Raw genomic sequence first — 19,890 nt, forward strand, 5'->3', positions numbered from 1 at the left:
GACATCCTGGTGTAATTATTAAACAAAGTATTAAAATTTTGTTACAGTTTAAGTCCCCAATTAGTTGGAATATTTAACTTCGGGTATAAGGATAATTTGACGAGGACACTCGCACTTTATATTTATGACTGATGGACTGTTATGGACAAAAACCAGACGGACATATTAAATAATCCAGGACAAAGGACAATTAACCCATGGGCATAAAACTAAAATCAACACGTCAAACATCATGATTACGGAAGTTTAAATAAGCATAATTCTTTTATTTCATATTTAATTTACTTTATTTTATATTTAATTGCACTTCTAATTATCGCATTTTTATTGTTATTGTATTTAATTGCACTTTTAATTATCGTACTTTTTAATTATCGCAAGTTTATTTTATCGCATTTTTATTAATCGCAATTTCATTATCGTTATTTACTTTACGCTTTAAATTAAGTCTTGTATTTATTTATTATTTTACATTTGGTTTTAACTGCGACTAAAGTTTTAAAATCGACAAACCGGTCATTAAACGGTAAAAACCCCCTTTATAATAATAATATTACTTATATATATTTGTATTTTTATAAAAGTAAACTAATATAGCGTTAAGCTTTGTTTAAAGATTTCCCTGTGGAACGAACCAGACTTACTAAAAACTACACTATTGTACGATTAGGTACACTGCCTATAAGTGTTGTAGCAAGGTTTAAGTATATCCATTCTATAAATAAATAAATATCTTGTGTAAAATTGTATCGTATTTAATAGTATTTCTTGTAAACTTTAATAGTATTATATTTGACTGGGTACGGTGGGCGGGATATCTATAAATACCAATAATTATTCATTTTACCGGATACGGAACTGGATTAATAGTTAATAGACTTGTTGAAACAGGGGTGAATTACATTCAAGGGTAATTGGTGTAATTGTTAACAAAGTAGTAAAACCTTGGTTTACACGCAGTCGATAACCTGGTGTATTCATTAAACAAAGTATTAAAACCTTGTTACAATTCGAATCCCCAATTAGTTGGAATATTTGACTTCGGGAATAAGAATAATTTGACGAAGGCTTTCGCTCTTTATATTTATGACTGATGGACTATTATGGACAAAATCCGTATGGACATATTAAATAATCCAGGACAAAGGACAATTAACCCATGGGCATAAAACTAAAATCAACACGTCAAACATCATGATTATGGAAGTTTAAATAAGCATAATTCTTTTATTTCATATTTAATTTCCTTTATTTTATATTTAATTGCACTTCTAATTATCGCATTTTTATTGTTATTTTATTTAATTACACTTTTAATTATCGTACTTTTTAATTATCGCAAGTTTATTTTATCGCACTTTTATTATTCGCAATTTCATTATCGTTATTTACTTTACGCTTTAATTTAAGTCTTGTATTTATATTTATTATTTTACATTTGGTTTTAACTGCGACTAAAGTTTTAAAATCGACAAACCGGTCATTAAACGGTAAAAACCCCCTTTATAATAATAATATTACTTATATATATATTTGTATTTTTATAAAAGTAAACTAATATAGCGTTAAGCTTTGTTTAAAAAGATTCCCTGTGGAACGAACCGGACTTACTAAAAACTACACTACTGTACGATACATAAAATATATATATTTTATATTTTAATTTCAAAAATACTTGATGTCAAAGCTAAGGGGTATATAATACTATTAAAGTTTACAAGAAATACTATTAAATACGATACAATTTTACACAAGATATTTATTTATTTATAGAATGGATATACTTAAACCTTGCTACAATACTTATAGGCAGTGTACCTAATCGTACAGTAGTGTAGTTTTTAGTAAGTCCGGTTCGTTCCACAGGGAAATCTTTAAACAAAGCTTAACGCTATATTAGTTTACTTTTATAAAAATACAAATATATATATAAGTAATATTATTATTATAAAGGGGGGTTTTTACCGTTTAATGACCGGTTTGTCGATTTTAAAACTTTAGTCGCAGTTAAAACCAAATGTAAAATAATAAATAAATACAAGACTTAATTTAAAGCGTAAAGTAAATAACGATAATGAAATTGCGATTAATAAAAATGCGATAAAATAAACTTGCGATAATTAAAAAGTACGATAATTAAAAGTGCAATTAAATACAATAACAATAAAAATGCGATAATTAGAAGTGCAATTAAATATAAAATAAAGGAAATTAAATATGAAATAAAAGAATTATGCTTATTTAAACTTCCGTAATCATGATGTTTGACGTGTTGATTTTAGTTTTATGCCCATGGGTTAATTGTCCTTTGTCCTGGATTATTTAATATGTCCGTCTGGTTTTTGTCCATAACAGTCCATCAGTCATAAATATAATGTGCGAGTGTCCTCGTCAAATTATCCTTATACCCGAAGTTAAATATTCCAACTAATTGGGGACTTAAACTGTAACAAGATTTTAATACTTTGTTTAATAATTACACCAGGATGTCGACTGAGTGTAACCCAAGGTTTTAATATTTTGTTATCAATTATACCAAATGTCCTTGTATATAATTTCACCCCTGTTTTAATTATTCTAGTGGCTATTAATCCATTTCCATGTCCGGTTAAATGAACGATTATTCGTACATATAAATACCCCGCCCATCGTGTCCGATTGAGTGTATATGGTAATTTATAGGGACTCCCAATTGTAAATCTTTATAAAAACATTAACAAACTATCATTTAGTTAAACAAATATAAAGCCCATTAATAGCTCATAGTCTAATTTCCACAAGTGTCGTTCTTTTATCCAAACCCCAATTATGGTACAAAGCCCAATTACCCAATTTTAGTAATTAACCCAACATCATGATTACTTCGGATTAAATAAGCATAATAATAACTTAGCTACGAGACATTAAATTAAAAAGGTTGAACATAACTTACAATGATTAAAAATAGCGTAGCGTTACACGGACAGAATTTCGACTTACACCCTTACAACATTCGCTAACATACCCTTATTATTAGGATTAAAATTAAAATTAAAATTAAAATATAAATTATATATATATATTTTACGTATATAGATAGAGAGAATGATATATGATGATTAAAAATGCTCAGAATTCGGTTGCTTTTATAGGGAGTTTCAAAACTTGGGGCTCCGCGACTCGCGGCACTTTTGGCCTTCAAACTCCGTGAGTCGCGGAGTTTGAAATTACAGCTCACCCATTTTGGAGTCTCTCTTGCCGACGGTTTTTATTTATTTATATAATATATAAATAATTATAAGAATTATTTAAATAATATATTATATTTATGTGCATAGTTACCTTGTAATTTTTAGTCCGTTGCGTCGAGCGTTGAGAGTTGACTCTGGTCTCGGTTCCGGATTTTCGAACGTCCTTGCGTACAATTTTATATTTTGTACTTTGCGTTTTGAATCTTGTACTCTTGTAATTTCGAGACGTTTCTTATCAATAATTGGAACCTCTTTGATTGTAAATTGTACTTTTGAGCTTTTTGGTCGTTTGCGTCTTCAATTCGTCGAATCTGTCTTTTGTCTTCACCTTTTATTATTTAAATGAATATCACTTATAAATAGAACAATTGCAACTAAAAGCTTGTCTTTCTTGAGGAATAATGCTATGAAATATATGTTCGTTTTTAGCATTATCAATTTCCCATGATGCTTGCTAGTTAAAGCTTTTAGAAGATGACCCTATGCTTTTGGGTAGTTTAGCCCCAAACCATGATCGGGTGTAGTTTGGATTAAAACTATCATTTCAAATGGGTCGAATTTGTATTACATTTGATTAATGGCCCTAGTGCCTTTTGTAAACACTAAACTTGTTGTACATTTTAATGGGTTGTATGAAATGGTTTACGTTATGTAACCATTTATTTTGGGCGTAAATGGTTGATTAATTTTAAAAAAAAATTAATCCGGTTGATTACGGGTTGGGTTGTTTCAAGTGGTATTAGAGCATGGTCTAAGGGATTTAGACGACTTGAGATAGGTGCCTAGACTTAGACTTTATTGTGTATGCGCGTTTGCGGGACTTGTAGGATACGGGTCAGACCGGGGATTGGTTAGTGCCTAGTTTTAGGTGAACTAACTATGCACTAATTGTTTTGTGTTGTGTTTTGCAATCATCAAGCGAGATAGACGTTGTACTAGCGAGTTAATGCGACATGATCGCGTAACAATGATTAGCTACCATTGTTACGGGTTCAAATCGTGTCAAACAAGCGATGTACGACGATTGTTGAGCAAGATGGGGCGGTGTGGTGTTCATGTATATTGTGTCATGTCTTTTCGTTCGTTATTTAAATTACTTCGTTTTATAGAATGAAGATGAGAAATGGACATAATACCAATGAAGGAGGCACGAGCGAGGACGTTGAGCTCACAGCCAACGTTGAGGCCATCTTTAAAAGGCTGAAAACGGAATTTCTTGACGATGCCCGAAAGGTTTTCCAAGAATCGGTTGATGGGAAAGTAACCGAAATGATTAATGAGCGAATGAATGCCGCGATCGAGGAGGCATTAGAAGCTAGAAACATTCATCCTCGTGGCGAAGGGGGTGATGGTAACGGTGGGAATGGAAGGCGGGACTTCCATTACAAAAATTTCAAGGATGCTCAACCCCCGATGTTTAATGGGGTACGAGATCCGTTGAAAAGCACATGTTGGATTTCCGATATCGAGGGAGCTTTCCGTACCACGGAATGTCCTCCCGAGAAGAAGGCGAGGTATGGTTCTAGCATGTTACGAGAAGAGGCGAAGTTGTGGTGGGATGATAAAATCCAATTATATGGTGAGGAGCAATGCATGAACTTGACGTGGGAGGAGTTTAAGAAAGAATTCTTTAAAGAATACCGAACTTCTTCCGACCTTGATAGAATCCGGGACGAGTTGCATAATTTGCGACAAGGTTCAATGGACTTGGTTACTCTCAAGTCTACCTTCTTGGCAAAGAATCGTTTTTGTCCGAAATATGTTGGCGACAATCACAAGTTGATGAAGGATTTCTACCGTACCATGAATAATGAGTTTAAGGGTAAGATTAGTCGAGGAGCGGCTAACTCTTTTGAAGAGTTATTTGAATTGGCTTTGGGTTTTGAGCCGGAGGTTCCAAGAAAAAGCGATTTCACTTTTTCTAAAAGAAAGTTTGAAGGATCAAGTCATTCGAACTTTTCAAACAAGAAGTCAAAGAAGGGTTCCGAAGGTGCAAATAGCGTGAAGAAGGGTGATACTCCGGGTTACGGGCCCACGTGTTTTAATTGTAAACAAAGAGGACACATGGCCCGTGATTGTACCAATACGCCGAACAAAGTTACTTGTTATAATTGTGGTAAAGAAGGGCACAAGAGGCCGGAGTGTCCCGGTTTGAGCACCGATCATGCTAAACGGTTGGAGAAAGCGGTGGGCACGGCTAGGGGTCGCAACTATTTAATGACGAATGAGGAGGCCAAGCAATCCAACGAAGTTGTTTCAGGTACTTTCATGGTTAACTCTAATCCGGCACAGATACTTTTTGATAGTGGTGCTAATTTGTCGTTTGTGTCTCCAAGATTTGTGCCTAAGTTAAATAAACCGCTAGTTAAGTTAAGTCGTCCGGTAGAGGTTGAAATAGCGGATGGCAAGAAGGCGCTAGTGGTTGATGTGTGTAAAAAATTGTAATGTTGTGTTTGGTGCCGAAAGTTTTAAAATCGATCTCATTCCGATGACCTTGGGTGATTTTGATATCGTCGTTGGTATGGATTGGCTCGATCGTTATAGAGTCGATATTGCATTCCATGATAAGTTTATTCGGGTAAGGACCCCAAGTGGGGGAGAGTTAATTATTCACGGCGAAAAACGAAGAAGACTTGTGGCGATATGCACTTTTGCACGGGCACATCGTTTCCTTGTTAGTGGTGGCATGGCTTTTCTTGCCCATGATGTTGATACTCGAGATGAGCCACCATCCATTTGTGAAATTCCGGTGGTAAGTGAATTTGAAGACGTTTTTTCGGATGAGTTACCGGGTGTTCCGGTGGAAAGACAAGTTGAATTTCGCATTGAGTTGGTTCCGGGGGCTACCCCCATTGCTAAAACTCCTTATCGTTTAGCACCGACGGAAATGCAAGAGTTGTTAAATCAAACCCAAGAGTTGCTTGAGAAGGGTTTCATTCGACCGAGTGCTTCGCCATGGGGCGCTCCGGTTTTATTTGTGAAGAAGAAGGATGGTAGTATGCGGATGTGCATCGATTATCGGGAGTTGAATAAAGTGACGATCAAGAATCGTTATCCATTGCCTCAGATTGACGATTTGTTTGACCAACTCCAATGTGCAACGTATTTCTCTAAAATTGACCTACGGTCCGGCTATCACCAAATGCGGGTCCGCGAGGAAGATATTGAGAAAACGGCTTTTCGAACGTGTTATGGGCATTTTGAGTTTGTAGTTATGCCTTTTGGTCTTACGAATGCACCGGTGGCATTCATGGATCTTATGAACCGAGTGTGCCAACCTATGTTGGACAAGTCGGTAATTGTGTTCATTGATGACGTACTTGTTTATTCGAAGAGTATGAAGGAACATGAACATCATTTGCGGGGTGTGTTGAAAACGTTGCGGAAGGAGAAGTTGTATGCCAAATTCTCCAAATGTGAATTTTGGCTAAGGGAAGTTCAATTCCTTGGTCATATTGTGAACAAAGACGGTATTCAATTAGATCCAGGGAAGATAGAGACGGTGAAGAGTTGGGGACGACCGACTACGCCTACGGAAATCCGGAGTTTTCTCGTATTGGCCGGTTATTATCGTCAGTTTATCCAAGACTTTTCTAAGATTGCTTCTCCATTGACAAAATTGACGAGAAAGAACGCTAGATTTAATTGGGAGAACGAGCAAGAAATTGCTTTTCAACTGTTAAAAGAAAAGTTATGTCAAGCTCCGGTGTTAGTGTTGCCGGAAGGTGTAGAAGACATGACGGTTTATTGTGATGCGTCTTTAAATGGGCTCGGGTGTGTTCTAATGCAAAGAGGTAAAGTCATCGCTTATGCCTCTCGACAATTAAAGGAACATGAAACGAGATATTCGACTCATGATCTTGAGTTGGCGGCGGTTGTGCATGCGTTGAAAATTTGGCGCCATTACTTGTATGGTGTTAAGTGTACGATTTATTCGGATCATAAGAGTTTGAAGCATCTTTTTGATCAAAGAGATTTGAATTATCATCAACGTAGATGGATGGACATAGTAAAAGATTATGATTGTGAAATACTTTATCATCCGGGCAAGGCAAATGTGGTCGCGGATGCGTTGAGTCGAAAGAGTCAACATCCGGCGATACGAGTAGGATTGTTACGCATGATTATTACTGACGATTTTCTCGTAAAGCTTGGTGAGACTCAAATCGAAGCTTTTGTTAACAACAAACATGAGGAGCGAATCGTGGGCCAAACGGAGTTCATTACCTTAGGCCCGCATGGTTTGTTATCCTTTCAAGGACGAGTGTGGGTGCCTAAAATGGGTGATAATTGACGAGTGCTACTTGATGAAGCGCATAAGTCAAAGTATTCCATTCACCCGGGCGCAACGAAAATGTATCTTGATTTACGAAAGGAGTATTGGTGGCCAGGCATGAAACGAGATGTTGTTAAGTATGTTGAACAATGCGTCACGTGTTTGCAAGTTAAGGCCAAACACCAAAAGTCGTATGGTATGTTACAACCGTTAGAAATCCCGAAATGGAAATGGGAGCACATTACCATGGATTTCATTACAAAGTTACCAAGGACGGCGAGAACCCAATTTGATTCGATTTGGGTGATAGTTGACCGGTTGACGAAGAGTGCCTTGTTTCTTCCCATTCGGGAAGCGATATCATCGGAGACTTTGGCTAAGTTGTTCATCAAAGAAGTGATATCAAGGCATGGGGTTCCTATATCTATTATTTCTGATCGAGATACCCTTTTCACATCTCAGTTTTGGGAAAAGTTTCATGAAGATATGGGTACACAATTGAAATTGAGCACGGCGTATCATCCTCAAACGGACGGTCAAACCGAACGTACGAATCAAACATTGGAGGATATGTTACGGGCGTGTATTATCAATTTCGGTGGTAGTTGGGATGAGCACTTGCCTTTGGTGGAATTCTCGTACAATAATAGCTATCATGCAAGTATTGGAATGCCACCGTATGAGATGCTTTATGGGCGAAGGTGTCGAACTCCCATTTGTTGGGGTGAGGTGGGTCAAAGAGAAATCGGGAGTACCTATTTGGTTTTAGAGATGAATAGCAAGATCGATATGATTCGGGCTCATTTGAAAAAGGCTCAAGATAGACAAAAGTCGTATGCCGAAAAACGAAGGCAGCCGATCGAATTCCAAGAAGGCGACATGGTGATGCTTAAAGTTTCGCCATGGAAAGGTGTTATTCGGTTTCGAAAACGAGGAAAGTTAGCTCCTCGGTTTATTGGTACGTTTAAGATTTTAGCTCGTGTTGGTGAAGTTGCGAATCGTTTGGAATTACCCGAAGAGCTTGCGGGGATCCATAATACATTTCATGTTTCCCATCTCCGTAAGTGTCTTGCGGATGATTCTTCATGGGTCCCATTAGACGAGATTGAGCTAAACAACAAGTTAGAGTATGTTGAGAAGCCAATTGCTATACTCGATGAAAAAGTAAAGATGTTGAGACAAAAAGAGGTGAGAACTTTTAAAGTTCAATGGAGTCGTAGTAAAGGTTCCGAGTTTACATGGGAACCCGAAGAGTTTGTATTAGTGTATCTTCCGGCTTGTCATGCGGCTTGGATCGCGAGGACGCGCTCCAATTCAAGTGGGGGAGAGTTGTAACATCCCGTTTTCTTCATACATATCTTAAGGTACTTATTTAATCGTTAGAACGTTTATATTTCGCTTGTTTATGTGATTAAATGATATAAAGTGTTAACTCGATGTATACAAGATATATTCATATATTACATTTGATATTGGATGCATGTATAAGTATATGCATAGGTTTTGATAGTGTTAGGTCATTTGAGACTTAAAGACGAATTTTAAACGAATATAGGAAGCGTGAATGAGGTGTACAAGTCAAATAAATCATTGTTGATTTAAAATAGTCGAAATGGCCAGTTACAGGCCATTGCCGCGCCGCGGAGATCTTGGGCGCGCCGCGACAAATAAAGCAAATCAAAGTCAGGAGTGAATTAAGACAGCTCGAAAATCCAGTGTATTGCTGCGCCGCGACAATTGAGGCCACGACGCGACAAAGCTGCAGATCTGAACCGTTTTTCCTATTTAAAAAGGGATGGTCCAAGGGTATTTTCATCTTTTCACGTATGGATCTGATTAGAACTTTAAACCTCAACCACTTATCTCATTTATTCAATTTCTTTTCTCTTTTCTTCTTCTATTTACTCTCAAAACATAAAACCCATTTAAATTAAGAGTAAGATTCGAGAGTGAAGAATTGTGAATCGATCTTTGGAGCAAGAAGTAAAATTGTTCTCCTTGTTCTTAGCTATGATCCAATAGTGTTGGTAAGTCTTAACTCCATGTTTTAAGTTTTAGTTAATCTATGGCTAGGGTTTGGGCCATTTAAGACTTGTAAGACCCATTTGGGAGTTAAATTGGTGAATTTGGGTTATATTGATGTAAGAAAACCTTAATAACTATAATCTAGGGTTTGGTTATGTAAATTCAGATTTGTAAGTGTTAGATGGTATTGTTAGTCACTAATACACTTGTAAATGATGAAAGAACTGTTAATGGGTCATGTTTGACTAAAATTGCAAGTGTAAAAGTCAAAATGAGTCAAATGAGTAATAGTTGACCTAATTGGGTGAAATGGGTATGAAATGCCCATAGTTCTGGTTAGTTGGTGTTAGTAGACTTACATCACTTGTTCCTAGTGATTTATGACAAGTCTTAGCCATTAATGGGCAGTTTTGGTATAGTTTGTGACAACCCGTAAATTTCCAACCAAATTTAAACTTTAATCTTTATATGTTTCCGACACGATAAGCAATATTTGTTAAGTTAAATTTCAAGAATTTTAAACTATGTTCATACATTCATTCACCCTCGACCAAGTTCCAACGATTCACGAACCATTAAACGAATATGATTATATATGTATATGTGTATATATATTATAACTTGAAACGTAAACAAAATATTAGATTAAATACTTTATATGATTATATCTGTTTCAAAATGTTTATCAATGGAATTAGAAGATAAGATCAAATGATTGAATTATCAGATATATTGAATTATGATTACAAGTCTCTGTTGAAAGGCCCACGTTGATTTGAGAAATCTTTCCATTTTAACAATATTCGGAAAATGGTAAAGTGATTTATAAATAAGAACAAATTGTCAATCATTGAGAACTAGACAAAGGATAGTGGAAGATTGAATCTCATAAAGACTCGATTGATCTATTTAGTTTTAAACGTACAAAAACATTTTCAGTTTAAAAAGAACTTTATTATTAAAACGTATATAACTTTTATAAATATCTAGAATCACTTTTGACAACTCATTACTTAACTACTATGATAAAGATAACGATATTTATATTTTATTTTATATATATAACGATTTAAATTAATATTATATATATTTATACGCGTATTATACGTACATAGTTTTATACTTTTACTATACTTAAACTTTACCTTTACTTTATTTTTACTTTACTTTAACTTTAATAATTCACTTTAATAATTCATACTTTAATAATTCAATTTAATAATTCATACTTTAATAATTCACTTTAATAATTCATACTTTAATAATTCACTTTAATAATTCATACTTTAATAATTTACTTTAATAATTCAAAAATCTATTATAAATAGAATTCAATAGGTTTCATTATTTCATAGAAACTTGAAAATATTTTTCTCTAAACTCTCTCAATCGATTTACATATATATATTTACTCCGTATTATTTCAAGATATTATTAGTATACATAAAATATTACGACGGAGTGCTGTCCGAGTGATTTCGAAATTGTTTTTCGAGTGGGATAGGATTAAGAAAATTATGGGTTATAGCTATGGAGGTGATTGAGTATGGTTCATGGGTATGCTTGTGAGGTCAATATAGTGTTTATCATTTCCGTTGCGTCTACGTACCTTTCCTGCAGTATTGAATCTCAATATTGATACGTGAGTACTCATAATTTAACTTTTACATACTAATAGTGTATCCCTGACTAGTGCTCGAGTATTTAGGATTATGCATGCTTGTACTTTTAATATTTCCCTTAGACAGGTTAGGTTGAATGTTGAATTAGTTACACTTGCGGTTGAGATAAGGTATAAGATATGCATGTCCTTGGAAAGCTAGCGAAAAATTAAGAACTTTTCCTTTAGATATCGAATGGTTTCGATGAACGGATTAGAAGTTATAATCAATTGAATTTTCGATATTTTTATTAAAAATGATTATTATTATCGTCGTTTTTATCGTCGTTCTAGTTTTATCTTATTATTATGATTATTATTATCTTTATCAATAAAAGAGATTTATCATTAAAAATTGTTATTTTTTTTATTATTACTATCGTTATTATCGTTAAAGTTATAATTAGTATTATTATTATTATCCAATTATTATTATTAGTATTATTATTATTATTATTATCGTTATTAATATATATATCATTATTTAAAAATGGTTATTGTTATTGTTATTATTATTATTACTATATTATCATTAAGATAATTATTAGTATTATCGTTAATAATGTTATAGTAACTATCATTATTAATATTAGTGTATTTAAAACAAATATTTGTAACACCTAATTATTTTGATTACTATTATTATCATTATTATGAACACGATATAAAAGACGATTAAAAGCTATTAAACGAAACGATTAGGAAATAATGAGTAAGAGTATCATGATGAAATTAAAATATTATAAGATATTGATTTAGATAAAATTATCGTTCTTATTATTTTTATCATTACTATTATTATTAAAAGTATCGTTAATATTAAAACTATCATTTTAACAAAAATTATCATTTTAATAGAAATGTCATTGTTACTATAAAATATCATTATTATTATTATTTTAAATAGAATTATTATTTTAAAGATAATATTAAAAATTATCGTAAATATTAAAGTTATCATAATTAGAATTATCGTTTTATCATAATGTCATCTTAGTAATTATAAATATTGATATTTTTATAATAATAATTATTATTACAAAATAATACAACTTTTACTTACTATCATTATAGATATTATTTTATCAAATAAATATGTGATACAAACATATTTTACTACGTGTAATAACTTACTTTAATAATACCTATCATATTATCTTTATGATATTAAATGAACCCTATAAATTTTATTACTTAATATATATAAAAGTATATTTTATTATATAAATTTAATATAAAATTTTATTTATTAATAAATAAATTATATTATTTACTCTAATAAATCTTTTAAAAATATTTAAAAATATAAAACGACGATATTTAAACTATATATTAATCATGTATAGATTTTTGGAAATTATTTTGAGTCAAATTTACTTTTATTGACTTTTGCATATTAGTCTCGAGCATTAGGATTGTGGTACACTATGACTTAACCTAATTTGTTAGACAAATATTGACCAACACATAAATATATATAATTAATTTAGGTTCGTGAATCCGAGGCCAACCTTGCACTTGTTCAATGACGTTATATGTATTTTTACTACGAAATACAGTATGGTGAGTTTCATTTGCCCTTTTTACTCTTTACGTTTTTGGGCTGAGAATACATGCAAATGCTTTATTAACTGTTTTACAATATTTATATGCGTGAGTTTCATTATTCCCTTTTTATATACATTTTTGGGCTGAGAATACATGCAAATGCTTTATTAACTATTTTACAATATTTATATGCGTGAGTTTCATTTGCCTTTTTACCCTTTATATTTTTGGGACTGAGAATACATGCGCTTTTATAAATGTTTGACGAAATAGACACAAGTAATTGAAACTACATTCTATGGTTGAATTATCGAAATCGAATATGCCCCTTTTTATTAAAGTCTGGTAATCTAAGAATTAGGGAACAGACACCCTAATTGACGCGAATCCTAAAGATAGATCTATTGGGCCTAACAAACCCCATCCAAAGTACCGGATGCTTTAGTACTTCGAAATTTATATCATGTCCGAAGGAGGATCCCGGAATGATAGGGGATATTCTTATATGTATCTAGTTAATGTCGGTTACCAGGTGTTCACCATATGAATGATTATTTTTGTCTCTATGCATGGGACGTATATTTATGAGAACTGGAAATGAAATTCTTGTGGTCTATTAAAATGATGGAAATAAATGATTATGATAAACTAATGAACTCACCAACCTTTTGGTTGACACTTTAAAGCATGTTTATTCTCAGGTGTTAAAGAAATCTTCCGCTGTGCATTTGCTCATTTTAAAGATATTACTTGGAGTCTTTCATAGCATATTTCGAAGAACGTTGCATTCGAGTCATTGAGTTCATCAAAGATTATTATTAAATCAATTTATAGTTGGATAGTGGATATTATGAAATGGTATGCATGCCTGTCAATTTTCGATGTAAAGAAAGATTGTCTTTTAAAAACGAATGCAATGTTTGTAAAATGTATCATATAGAGGTCAAATACCTCGCAATGTAATCAACTATTGTGAATTGTTTATAATGTATATGAACGGGTCCTTTCAGTTGGTATCAGAGCGGTGGTCTTAGCGAACCAGGTCTGCATTAGTGTGTCTAACTGATAAGTCGATAGGATGCATTAGTGAGTCTGGACTTCGACCGTGTCTGCATGTCAAAAGTTTTGCTTATCATTTTGTATCGAAAATTAACTACTTATCATCCTCAGGAAATTACCTGCTTATCATTTTTAGTCTAAGACACATCTTGCTGCATTGATTGCATGAATTGTGTATAGACAAAAATTCATATCTTAGCATATCTGCTAACTCATATCTTATCGTATCTGTTACTTTAAACTTTGCCTGACATATCCCGCAAAGTCCTCCGCAATCTACGAAATCTTTTGATATATATATATATATATATATATATATATATATATATATATATATATATATATATATATATATATATATATATATATATATATCTATGTAATTAGAATACCATCCGTTAGCCAAAATCATTTCATATCGAAAAAAAAAAAAATCCTTTATCCAATCGTACGAAATGGAATTCGTCATCAGTTCAAGTCACTCAGATTCTGAAATGGAATCCCATTCAAGCTCCGAAAGCAGTGTGACCGGAATAGATCAACCAATCAGTCATCACCTATTCTGGATGAATTGGGGATGGATTCGTAGCCTCCTCAATCATTGGAAACAAGAAGAAGGTGATCCCTTCCATCTACCACATTGCCCTCTTGACGAAGAACCTAAAGCACTTACCGGCGAACCTGTCTGAAACACCATTTTCTCGCTCATTTCCAGAGTATCTCGTTACGATTATATATTACATCAAATTTTATATTTTATTTATCCGCTCGTCCGAACCGACAATCACCGCGGTGTAATAGAAGAAGTCAACGAGCTTCGCGCTCGGGTAGTGGCTTTGGAGAATATGGTGCAGAGATTACAAACACCAGCAGCAGCATCAGCAGCATAACCAGTACCACCATCATCAACGCCAACAGTACCATTACCACCTCCAACCACAACCGCGTCGTAAACCTCAACTTCACAATCTGTCCCACGAGCATCAACGTCATACGCACCATAGATACCAAGGAGTACCAACAACAATAACTGACGAAGTATTAATTCATAACTTCATTGGAGAAACATTCTGCGGCGATTATGTAATCTCTAAAGTCTTAGAGATTATCTAATCTAGCCCTAACCATAAATCAGTTAAGCGAACCAAAATGATAGAAGGAAGAGTAGAAACCCTGACAAAAATGGTGCGTGATTAACAAGCTAAACTTGCTTTACCAACAGCATCAACAGTACCGTCAGCGTTACCAGCATCGTCAGTACAGTCAACATCCGAATCAACAACACAGATAACATCACAAACTCCGTCAGTTCAAGAATCACTATGGACATCATTACGAATCAATAACGTGTATATTGTATCAACGAGTTATGAAGAATTAACTCATTCCCTCTCAAGAAATTATATGTATATTATATATATATATATTTTGAAATAAATCTTTCCGTGCTAAACTATTGTGTGTGAATCTAAACTACTCGGTTAATTCATATTACAAATATGCAATAATGTACGTCCTTCGGCCGCAACTTAACCAGCATTAACTACAATCTCTGTCACAATTCAACAAATTCCAATTCATAATAAATCAAGTATATATTTGATTTTACACTTTCATCATCGATGTACCCGAAACTTTTCAGATAACATCATTCGTACTTTGCGAAATTCACAAGAATTCCACGAACCGAACATCATACATCAACAAATAACGAAGTATTGATTCATAATTTCAATGTCATTAAAGAAATACTGCGTAAAAGTTATGTACTTTTTAAAGACTTTAGGGATTATTAAATTCAAGTTTCAACCGTAAATCAAATGAGTTTAATTTAACATTAACTCATTAAATCTATGTTACATCTGAAGAAAATATACATATATATATTTTCATAAAGACTGTAATAAAATTCCTTTGTACAAAATATTAATTGTGAAATTTTTTTAACGGGTAGGTAATACCCGAGAGATATATAAATTCACAATTAATATGTTACATTCTTCGAATCTGATTCAGTAAATTATCCATTATACCCCCAACTTTCACAACAATATACATTCTTTTATAGAAATCAAAACAACCATACTCATTCAAAATTTAATTACATATTCTGATTTTGAAATCTCAAAATTCAACTCGAGATATGACCAAAATCATCACTCTTAGATCCTTACATCTTTCACAAGCTATATTTTGACTTCAAAACTGTGTTAGAACATCAAATGTATGTTAACGATTACAATATGTGTTCAAACCCTTCGAAAATTTCTGAAGACACTTTGAATGATGAGCAATCGAGATGATGATCCAACCACATGTTACCCACAGTTATGTACCCGAAAAACTCTTGAAACTAAAGTAAAAGTTTAAACAACGTATCCGCGTCAGATTCTTTGGCATTTATTAGCAAAAATAACTTTGCGACTCCTATTCAAAGTAGCCAGTTTTGTCACAGCTCCAGCAAGTCAACTTCGACTTTTCAGTCAGACTAACCTTATTATAACCTTGAGATATACACCATCGTTATCAGGGAACCTTTTACATTCCACCACATTATTAGCAGATGTACCAACAACTTCATTACCCTTTGACTTTAGCCTCTCCAAAAAGTCATTATAATTATTTATTGAAACCCCATCATTTACTCATTCGCATCTTGTAATGAGAATTGCCATATGAATCATTGGGAATTAGCAATCAGTATTTTGAAATCTCACAGCATGTCTACGCCAACAGTTATATGTGTATATATAACGTCTATCTTCTGGACTTAATTTGAATGTGAAGTTTATGAAAAACACTCCGAACTAAGAATTGGTTCTCCGAAAATGGAAAAAATGCTGATGAAGCAGCAAAAACTAAAAACGACTTTAAATGGTAAAAGCTGAATGATAATGATGAAGTGTGCTGGCAAAGCGCAGAAAAAGAGAAGTTTTGGAACTGGAAAACGGATTGAGCAAAATAGGAAGGAGGCTTTGGACAAATTACAAAGACTGAACCTGACTTCAAAGGATCCAAATGATTCAGTACCTGCTGAAGTCATTAACGAATACCTTGCTCCTGACTCTAAACCCCTGCGGACAATATTCTTCATCATCCTCTGATATTAGAAATTCTAAAATATCATCATATCTTTCATTATAAATATCCTCCATATTTCTGAAGATATTTTCTTAATTTTTCTTATTTGAAATCATTTACCTCTTTGCGCTATCTGTATTACATCATAAAAGAAACTATTTTAGTTTCTAAATTCTGAAACATTCAAGTTTAAAATAGGATTATTTTGAAGTAGTGTTGGGAACTGAAGCATGAATTAGTATAATATAATGACACTTGATCAACGTGATTATATTACAGTAAGTCATGCTGAGTTTCTAAATGGAACGTGATGATTCACAGATCATAATATCATCATGTGCCATGTTATACGACTCTTGTATTCTATTTAACCTCTAAAATATCAAGAAAATATTTCTTGATGATTCGGCCTTTTCCAAGGTATTCTAGTAATTTGACAAGTCAAGATCGTGCCATCACAATTTCCTTCCTAGAACATTAACAATGTTCATTCTGAAATTCATATCTGTGAATTCTGGACCATTACAAACGGTGCTTAATCGCAAGAAGAAGAAACAAAAGGACAAAACTCCGAAATAAAAATTGGGGTATAAATTACAGCAAATAAAAGAGAGCATTAACTGTTAATGATAATGATTATAGAAGACAGAAGCAGAGACTTTGAAATATAAGGGAACATATAAAGCCCAACGATAAACCAGAAATTATAAACTATATATATCGATGCATATAGCAATATAAAGACACGGGAGAACTAGAAACACTATAAACCCAAGAGTATAGTAGAAGTAAATAGATTCTTCCGGCGGTAGATGAAAAAGAAGAATGACCAATATGAAAGTTAGAAGTATATCGAGAATCAGAACTGGATGGAGCATATTTATGAATACTTTAAAATATGAGTTGAGGGGGAAAGAATAGAAGGTGATGAAACATGACTAGGAACTTAGAAATCAATAGATTTAACTCACACAATGGCGGAATAAGTGAATCAAACCCTCTAGTGAATAGGTTAATTTTTTTTTTTTTGAATTAATTTAGTCAAACCACAACTAAATCAAGTGTGATTAGATCAACACCTAGAGCTATTATTCACCACCTGGGTGATTTGGACTGAGAGAAAATTGGAGGAGCTCACTAGATCTGAGTGTGTGTAACAAATGAGAGGCTTAACCTAAAATTGAAGAACATAAGACTTTATATACCCATGTTGTTGACTCACCCATACGATTCATTCATCACACGTACAAGTTGGCTTCATCAGCCGTACGGATGATCACTCACTCGTGTCTTCTCATTTAGGTTGTAATTGTGACTTAGCTCAGTATCAGCCGTACGTATGAGCCTGTCAGGTGTACTAGTGAGGCTTCACTCGTACGTCTGACTAAGTCTAACATAGTCAAACATCTAAATCTCGTTCCTGCAGTTCCTGTAACCACATACAAACACGTATAGGATAATAACGAGCAATCATGGTGGCCTGTAAACTGTTGTACCTGCAATGGACGTGGGTAGATGTCTAGGTGTAACGACCCGGAAATTTTCGACCAAAATTAAACTCTAAACTTTACATGTTTCCGACATGATAAGCAAAAACCTGTAATGTTGAGTCTAGAAGGTTTGAAATCTATTTTCAGATAATTATTTTCCCTTTTGACCATGCCCGACGATTCACAAACGATTGTTTTATATATATAGTTATATATAATAATTTAAAATTTTAAAATATAATTTAAACATCAGATTTTAATATGTAAAATAAGATACAAAATAATTATTAGTTATATCTAGAAATTTTGATATCATTACTTGTATTACTATCATCATTAATTCTATTACTATAATTATCATAATTCGTTTCTTTATTAATATTAAAATTAATATTAAATATTAATAATTATATAATTAATATTATTACGTATTTTATAAAAATTTGTATTCATATATATATAAATAAATATAAAATACTGATAGGAATATAAAAATTATATAAACTTGATAAAACGATTTTTGTATCAGTCATTATCGTTCCTGTTAAATTTGTCTTATAATTGACATATCTATCAAATTTATCACGGGATCAAATCAAGAACATTGTTTTCTACTTTTCAAATTTTTGGTATCTTCTTCTTATATTGATTCTATATGTCGAGACATCAATAATATAAATCAAGCGATCGTTTACAAGTTGTTCTCAACAACAATTACTTTAGACTGAATTATAAACAGAAATTGAGATGTAAGGCATGAAGTCCTCTGTATGTGACTCAAAACATCAAAAACTCGAAATCGACTTCTATCTTGGAAACTAATTATACGGTTCTGTTTTCTTCCTTCTCTCGACAACCCACAAAACAAACAACCATCGTGTACCATTCTTCTACCACCGCAATACCACCATCGCCTCCCTCCAAAACAACCCACCACCTTCTTGAACCCAAACCACCGCCACCACAACCATGGCAATAACCACCGAGGAGACCACCCTCTAACACCTCATCCATCGACACCTTTCACCACCCTTGAACCAAACACCAAAACCCTAGTCTCCTTGTCTCTCCTTTAAACCGAAGCAACCACACACCACCTCCACTGTTTCTGTCTCCGGTCACAACAAACACCAATATAATGATCAATACCATTAAACTACTATCAAACCACCGGCCATTAATCACCTTAAACCGCTATCAAGAACACCACCACTCCCTCTCTATTTTCTCTCCCCCTCTCTACCACTCTTCTTCTCTTTCGGTGAACTTGTGAACCCAAACAAACCCACGATCACAAACATCATTGAAACTCATTTAACCACCATTAAAATCATCTTCTTTGAATCACACCATGACAACCTGCAACTAGCTTGTTACTGCCTGTAATTGTCCTGCTGCTACTCGAGTTATCCTGTTTCTGTTTACCTACTGTTGCCGCAACCAAAGTTTCACTTTAAGTCACCACCCCACAACCCACTTACTCGACAACCTTCGATTACCTAAACCCAACACCATTTTATG

At 33.4% G+C, this 19,890-nt stretch overlaps 1 protein-coding gene across 1 annotated transcript in view; it reads right to left on the reverse strand.

Annotated features, from left to right (window-relative positions):
* Nucleotides 1–19,383, reverse strand: part of LOC139842886 (homeobox-leucine zipper protein ATHB-52-like) — an 80,097-nt gene extending 60,714 nt beyond the window's left edge. The window contains exon 1 of the mRNA XM_071832986.1: nt 19,198–19,383. Coding sequence (XP_071689087.1) covers nt 19,198–19,383 — 186 coding nt within the window. The remainder of the gene's footprint in view (nt 1–19,197) is intronic.
* Nucleotides 19,384–19,890: the final 507 nt, after the last annotated feature.

This window comes from Rutidosis leptorrhynchoides, chromosome 4 (genome assembly GCF_046630445.1).
Source record: "Rutidosis leptorrhynchoides isolate AG116_Rl617_1_P2 chromosome 4, CSIRO_AGI_Rlap_v1, whole genome shotgun sequence".
NCBI classification, from domain to species: Eukaryota; Viridiplantae; Streptophyta; class Magnoliopsida; order Asterales; family Asteraceae; genus Rutidosis; species Rutidosis leptorrhynchoides.